General features: G+C 55.3%; 1 protein-coding gene across 1 annotated transcript in view; it reads left to right on the top strand.

The window, feature by feature from the left end:
• Positions 1–7,500, top strand: part of LOC122248652 (uncharacterized) — a 320,581-nt gene that overhangs the window by 145,532 nt on the left and 167,549 nt on the right. The window contains exon 9 of the mRNA XM_086544744.1: positions 34–123. Coding sequence (XP_086400870.1) covers positions 34–123 — 90 coding nt within the window. The remainder of the gene's footprint in view (positions 1–33; positions 124–7,500) is intronic.

The raw sequence follows: 7,500 nt of genomic DNA, 5'->3' as shown, positions 1-7,500 counted from the left end.
AGCGCCTCTGACGTCACGATCCTCTGCCCGCAGGAGTGCCAACTAGCCCGCGTCATCGAGAAGAATACAGAGCTCACCATACAGAACTCGGACCTCCAGAAGCAGATACAGGAATTACAGCATGTGAGTACGGGACTTGTTTGTTTATTTATTTGTTTGGTTATTTATTCATCGCAGGAGTTTTAATGTGTTTTTGTCGGGTGATTTTTTTTTGTGTATGTTGTGTATTTCGAGGTATTGTCTGGATGGACATGTGTTTGGCTACATAGCGGTAGGGTTGGTAAGACTGGAGGTTGTGGAATTGTGTGTGATATTATTTTTATATGTATATTTATAAATACTTTATCAGTTTATAGCAATTATCGTGATTGCGTAATGACAGAAACATGATTGATTAACGAAGGACGAAGAGAAGAAGAAAGGTAAAGGGAAAGGAAAATAGGAAGAGGAATAGAATGGAAGGAATACGGAATAGGAATAAGAATAGAGGAAGAAAGAAAGAGAAAGAGGAAGAGAAACAGTGAGAGAAAGAGATAGATAGGTAAAGAGAAAGGGATAGAGAAAAAATGAGAGAAAGAGAAACTGTAAGAAAAAGAAGAAAGGAAAGAAAAAGAGAAAGAGTAAGAGCGAAGTGAAAGCAAAGAAGAGTAGGATAGGAGGGAAGAGGAGGGAGGGGGAGGGGGGGAGGGAGGGGGAGGGGGGAGGGAGGGAGAGAAGAGGAAAAGCAAAGGCAGCGGGATTGTGCTTTCACGACACGCAGTAAGTCCAGCTGTGATAATGAACCCTAATTAAGGAAGAAACGCTAGGGGGGAGGGGGGAAGGGGGTGCGAGGGTATAAGGGAGAATAAGGCAGGTAGCGGAAGGAGGATTGGAGGGGGGGGGGGGGGCGGGGGGAAAGTATGAATGTTGGGGGCGGGGGGGAAAGGTTAACAGGGGGGGGGATTTGGGATTTTGTACAAAAGGAAGGAGCGGAGAGTAGAGGAGAGGAGAGGGAGAGGAGAGGGAGACGAGAGGAGAGGGAGAGGAGAGAGAGGGAGAGGGTAGAGGGAGAGAGAAGAGATAGAAGAGGAGAGAGAGAGAGGGAGAGAGAGAGAGAGAGAGAGAGAGAGAGAGAGAGAGATTACAGGAGGAAGAATGAAGAGGGAAAAATTAAGGGAGGGGAGGAAGAAATGAGAAGAGGGAGTGGAAGAGAAAGAAGAGAAAGAGAGAAGGAAAGTAGAGAAGTGAGAGAAAGGAAAAAAAAGGAAGAAATAATGGCGAAGAGAAAGGCATACGGAGAAATCATGAAGAAATTTGACCCCAGAAGAAAAAAAAAATAAAGCCAGAAATATATTCCCTGTGTTTTCGTTTTTTCCATTTGTACACTCGAACAGGCCTCTTTCACCTTAAGAAAGAGGAAACTAGGCCTATTGTGTTGTCAATGTGGATTTTTATATCTCCCCGTACATCCGCGAAGACGTACATAACTCTCGGGGAATCCGCGCCATGTTTCAAAAACTTTGGGTATGGAGTAGACCTGTAATTTTATCACAGGGATTGTTGGGTCTTTGTTATTGCTTTCTCTTTCTTTTTTTCTCTCTTTTTTCTCTTCTCTCTTCTCTCTCTCATTATCTAATTTTCTCTCTCTTTTATCTTGTACTCTTCCTCCTCCCCCCTCCTCCCTCACTCTCTCCCTTATATTCTCTACTCCTCCTCCTCCTCCTCCTCCTCCTCCTCCTCCTCCTCCTCCTCCTCCTCCTCCTCTCCTCCTCTTCTTCCCCCCCTCCTCTTCTTCCCCCCCTCCTCTTCTCCCTCTCCTCCTCCTCTCCCCCTTCTCCTCCCCCCCTCCTCCTCCTCCTCTTCCCCCATCCTCCTCCCCTTTCCCTTTCTCTCCATCTCTTTTTTCCCTTTCCCTCCCCCCCCCCCTCCCACCCACCTCTCTCCCTCCCCCCTCTCAAACCCCCTCTCCTTTCCTCCTCCTCCCCCCCTCCTCTCCCCCTTCTTCTCCTCTCCTCCCCCCCCCCTCCTCCTTCCTCCTCCTCTTTTTCCCCCCCCTTTCCTCGCTCCTCCTCCCCCTCCGCCATCCTCTCCTCCTCCTCCTCCTCCCCCCTCTCTCATCCTCTTTTCTTCTACCCCCATCCCTCCTCCCCCTTTCCCCCCTCCTTCCTCCTCCTCTTCCCTCCCTCCTCCCTCCTTTCCTCCTCCTGCCCCTCCACTTCCCCTTTCCTCCCCTTCTTCTTCTCCTTCTCCCCCTTCCTCTCCCTCCTTTTCTTCTCCCTCCATCCCCCTCCTCCTCCTCCTCCTCCTCCCACCCTCCCCCCCCCCTCCTCTCTCCTCCTCCTCCTCCCTCCTCCTCTTCCCCTCCTCCTCCTCCTCCTCCTCCCTTTACCCCCACCTTTCTCCCCCCAACCTCCCTCTCCTCTTCCCTCTCCCTCCTCTCTTCCCTCTCCCTCCCCCTCTCCTCCCCCCTCCTTCACCTCCCCCCCTCTTAAATTCCCCCTTTTTTTTTTTCCACCCTCCCCCCCCCTCTTTTAAATCTTTTCCTTTTTCCCTCCCCCTCTTCCTTCCTCCCCCCCACCCTCCCCCCCTCCTCCTCCTCCTCCTTCTCCCCTTCCCCCTCCTCTCCCCCTCTTTCCCCCTTCCTCTCTTCCCTCTCCCCCCTCTCCTCTCTACCTCCTCCCCCTTTTCTTTTTTCTCCCCCTTCTTCCCTTAACTCTCTTTCCCTTTCCCTTCTTTTTTATCCCCCCCCCCCTCCCCTCCTCTCCCCCCCCACCCTCCTCTTTCCTTTTCCCGCCCCCCCCCTTTCCACTCCCTTTTCCTCCCCCCCCTTTCCTCTCTCCTTCCTTCCTTTTCCTCTTTTTTATTTTCCCTTTCCCCCCTCTTCCCCCTTTTTTCCCCCTCTTCCCCCCCTTCCTTTCTCTTCCCCTCCCTTCCTCTATCTCCTTTTCCCTCCCTTTTCTTTCTTTCCCCCCCCCTCCCCCCCTTCTTTTTTTTTCCCCCCCCCCCCCTTCCCTTCCCCCTTTCCCCCTCTTCTCCCTCTTCCTCTTTTTTTTCCTCCCTTCCCCCCCTCCCTCCCCTCCCCCCCCTCCCCCCTTCCTCCTCCTTCCCAACACAGTCAGGCCCAAACCCGTCTGTTAAAGGTGAAGGGGAGGGTGGGGGCGGGGGGGGTAAAATAGTTGGAGTGGGGGGGAAAGGGAGTGGGGGGAGGGAGAGAGAAAAGGGGAGGGGAAAGGGAAAAGGGAAAGGAAAGGAGAGGAAAGAGAAGAAAGAGGGGAGGGGGAGGAGAGAGGGGGATAGGGAGGGGGAGGGGGAGAGGAGGAGGGAAATTTTTTGGGGGATGAGGGGGAAAAAGGGGTTTTTTTTCCCATGTCAGGGGTTTTTCAGGGAAAAGACTTTTTCTGATTGTAACGCGGGCGCGACAACCCCACACGCGCGAAGAAGGGGGGGGAGGGGGAGCGCCGGTGAGGGGAGGAGGGGGGGGCCTTTGGGTTTTTCCGGGTGAGGGGGAGGGAGGGGGGGGCGAGCGCCGGGTGAGGGGGAGGGGGAGGGGGGGCGAGCGCCGGGTGAGGGGGAGGGGGAGGGGTGTGAAGGAGAGGGGGATGGGAGGGAAGTTTGTGAGGGTCGGAGGAAAGGGATGGGGAAGGGGGTGTTATGGAGGAGGGGAGTAGGCGAAGAGGAGAGGATGGAGAGGGGGGCGAGGGAGAGGGAAAGGAAGAGGGAGAGGAGAGGGAAAGGGAGATGGGAAGGGAGATGTAGAGATAGAAATAGAGAGAGATGGAGAGGGAGAGAGGGAGAGAGGGAGGGGGGGGGAAGGAAGGGAGAGGGAAGGGAGAGGGAGAGGAGAGAGGGAGAGAGGGAGAGGGAGAGAGGGAGAGGGAGAGGGAGAGGGAGAGGGAGAGGGAGAGGGAGAGGGAGAGGGAGAGAGGGGAACAGCTGGAAGCAACGACTCAACCAGAGAGGTTCACTTTATTGTCACTAGCGTGCGCTCCTCTTTGTGGGTGAGGGGGTGAGGATGGACGGAAAGAGGGGGGGGGGAGGTAAGCAGATAAATAGGTAGGTAGGTAGGTAAGTAGGGAAGTAAGAGTGTGAGTGGATAATTATAAACATTTACCCCCCCCCCCTTTTTTTTTGTCCTGTCCTCCTCCCTTCCCCCTTCCTCCCCCCCTCCTCCTCCCCTCCTCCTTTTCCCTTCCCCCTTTCCCCCCTTTCCCCCTCCCCTCTCCCCCTCCCCCTCCTCCCCTCCTCTTTCCTCCCCCACCCCCCTCCTCTTCCCCCTCCTCTTTCCCCCCCTCTCCCCCTCCTTTTTTCTTTTCCCTCCTCTTTCCCCCTCCTCTTCCCCCCCCTCTTTCCTCCTCTTTCACCCCTCCTTTTTTCCCCCCCTTTTTTCCTCTTTCCCCCTCCTCTTTCCCCCTCCTCTTCCTCCTCCACCACCGCTGCCGCAAGGGTTGGCAGGGCACCAGACCTCTTGTAATGACACCACGCTTGAGAGAGTGTCAAAGGCGGGGGTGGAATAGGTGGAGGGAGGGAGGAAAAGAGGGAGGGAGGGAGGGAGGGAGGAAGGAAGGGATGGAAGGAGGAAAAGAGGGAGGGAGGGAGGGAGGGATGAAGGGAGGAAGAGAGGAAAAGAGGGAGGGAGGGAAGGAAGGATTAAGATAGAGAAGAAGGGAGGAAAAGTGGAAGAGTGGGTGGAAAAGAGGAAGAGAGGGAGGATGAGAGGATGAGAGGGATGGAGGAAGAGAGGGAGGGAGGAAAAGAGGGAGGAAGAGAGGAAGAGAGGGAAGAAGATAAGGAGGGAGGGAGGGAGGGAGGGAGGGAAGGAAGAGAAAGAAGGAAGAGAAGGAAGAGAAAGATGTCTATAGGAGGTGGCACGTTGAGGGAGGGGAATGTGCCGGACCACAGGAGTAGGTGAGGGGAGAAAAGAGGGGGGGAGAGGGTGGAGGGAGGGGTTTGTGTGTGTACATTCCGCATATTAATTAGGGTGTGTGTTATGTGACATGGGAGTCCTTGTCTGTAACAGGGTGGGGGGGGTGTAGGTGGAGGGATTGTGTGTGTGTGTGGGGGGGTTGTGTGTGTGTGTGTGTGTGTTTTGTGTTTGGGGTGGGGTGTGTGTGGTGTGTGTGAGTGAGTGTGCGTGTGCGTGTGCGTGTGCGTGTGCGTGTGCGTGTGCGTGTGCGTGTGCGTGTGCGTGTGCGTGTGCGTGTGTGTGTGTGTGTGTGTGTGTGTGTGTGTGTGTGTGTGTGTGTGTGTGTGAGTGTGAGTGTGTGTGTGTGTGAGTGTGTGTGCTGTGTATGTTGCGTGTGTTGTTTGTTGCGTGCGTGTCAAATGTAACAAAATGGTAGGGCCGCTTTGATTATGTTAATAACGACATCCTAACTGGACTATGGCAGTTACTCTAATCGCTTGCATGCAGTGTCTCCATTGCGCTAGCATGCACACACACACGCACAGATGTATCATGCACACACGCATACGCACACGCTCTCTCTCTCTCTCTCTCTCTCTCTCTCTCTCTCTCTCTCTCTCTCTCTCTCTCTCTCTCTCTCTCTCTCTCTCTCTCTCTCTCCCTCCCTCCCTCCCTCCCTCCCTCCCTCCCTCCCTCTCTTTCTCTCTCTTTCTCTTTCTCTCTTTCTTTCTCTCTTTCTTTCTCTCTATATCAAAGCTATATTGTGATATCATGTTGCATCACACCCTTGCAAAATGCAACTCCGAGAGGGTCTGGGTGCACGCTGTTGCAGGCGAGCGCTGACTTACACGCATGCAAGCTGATGCTCTGCCTTATGCCGTGTTGCATTAATTGGCCCGATTAAATTACTAGAAATTGGACCGCTCTTTCACGAATCGAGGTTACGCTCTTGTCTATGGCGAAGGGAAAAGGGAGGGAGAGAGGGAGAGAGGGAGGAAAAGAGAGGGAGAGGGAGGGAAGGAGGGAGGAGGGGGGAGGGAGAGAGGGAGAGAGGGAAAAGGGAGGGAGGGAGAGGGGGAGGGGGGGAGGGAGAGAGGGAAAAGGGAGGGAGAGAGGGAGGAAGAGAGAGAGAGGGAAAGGGGGAGGGAGAGGGAGGGAGAGAGGGAAAAGGGGGGGAGAGAGGGAGGAAAAGAGAGGGAGGGAGGGAGGGAGGAGGGGGGAGGGGGAGAGGGAGGGAAAGAATAAGGAGGATGGTAGGGGAGAGGGGAGAGAGGGAGGGAGTAGAGGAGGAGGCGGGGGAGGAGGAGGGGGAGAAAGAGGAGAGGGAGAGGGAGAGGGGTGGGAGGTGAAGGGGGGGGGGAGCGTAAACTGGGAGCGAGGGAGGGGAGAGGAGGAGAGAGAGAGGGAGAGGAAGGTGAGAGAGAGGAGGGGGGGAGGGGGAGGGAGGGAGGGAAAGAGAGTGGGAGGGAAGGAGGGAGGAAGGGAGAGAGAGACGGAGAGAGAGAAAGGGAGGGAGGGTGGGAGATAAGATAGAGAGGAGGTGAAGAACGATGAGTAGGAGGAGTGGGCAAGAACAGAAGAGGAAAAAGAGGAGGACGAGGACGAGGACGAGAATGGGGAGGAGGTAGAGATGGAGGAAGAGGACGAATAGGAGGAGGAGGAGGAGAAGCAGAAGGAAGAGGAAGAGAATTGGGACGAGAATGGGGACGAGGAAGAGGAATAGGAGGAAGATGAGGACAACGAGGAGGAACATGAGGAAGAGAGGGAGGAAGAGGACGAAGAGGATGAGGAACAGGAACAGGAACAGGAGGAGGAGAAGGAGAAACAGGAACAGGAGGAGGAGGAAAAGGAAAAGGAAGAAGAGGAGGAGGAGGAGGAGGAGGAGGAACAGGAGCAGCACGCAGACTCGGCCAGCTCGGGGACTCGGGGGTCAATACTACACACTACGCTCAGAACCTCCACAAACACATGGCTGGGACTCATGCTGGACGCGGCGGGGGAGGGGGGGGACGAAAGAGGAGTGGAAGGGGGGGGGGGGGGAGGTGAGGATGGAATGGGAAGGGGAAAAGGGAGGAAGGAGGGTTGCGTGTGGAGGAGTGAGGAGTGAGGGGGAGGTGGGAGAGGAGTGGGATGGGAGGAGGCGTTAGGGGGAGGGACGGAAATGAGGGGGCGGGGCGGAACGGAAGGGGAGGATGGAATGGGAAGGGAAAAAGGGGAAGGGGCTGTAATGGGGAGGGGAAGAGGGGGAAGGAGGGGGCGGAATGGGAAGGGAAAAGAAGAAAGGGAGAAGGGTGGCGTGGGGGGAGGGAAAGGGAAAGGAAAAGAGGAGTGGGGAGGAAGAAAGGGGAAGAAGACGGGAGGAAGGGGGAAGGGGTAGGGTAAAGGGGAAGGGGGGAGATGGTATAGGGAGGGGAGAAGGGGGAAGGAAGGGAGAGATAAGAGGAGGGTGACGATAGGGTCTCGGGAGGATGTGTTTTAGGGCTAGGAGTTGAGGAATCTTTTTGTTTGCTTTTGGCCTGTGTATATACAGGAATGCGCGCGCGCGCACTCTCTCTCTCTCTCTCTCTCTCTCTCTCTCTCTCTCTCTCTCTCTCTCTCTCTCTCTCTCTCTCTCCCTT

This window comes from Penaeus japonicus, unplaced genomic scaffold, assembly GCF_977035675.1.
Source record: "Penaeus japonicus unplaced genomic scaffold, GWHDUDI00000001_assembly GWHDUDI00000002, whole genome shotgun sequence".
Taxonomy (NCBI): Eukaryota; Metazoa; Arthropoda; class Malacostraca; order Decapoda; family Penaeidae; genus Penaeus; species Penaeus japonicus.
Note: the sequence above shows the minus strand (reverse complement) of the source record. Positions and strands in the feature narration are given on the sequence as shown.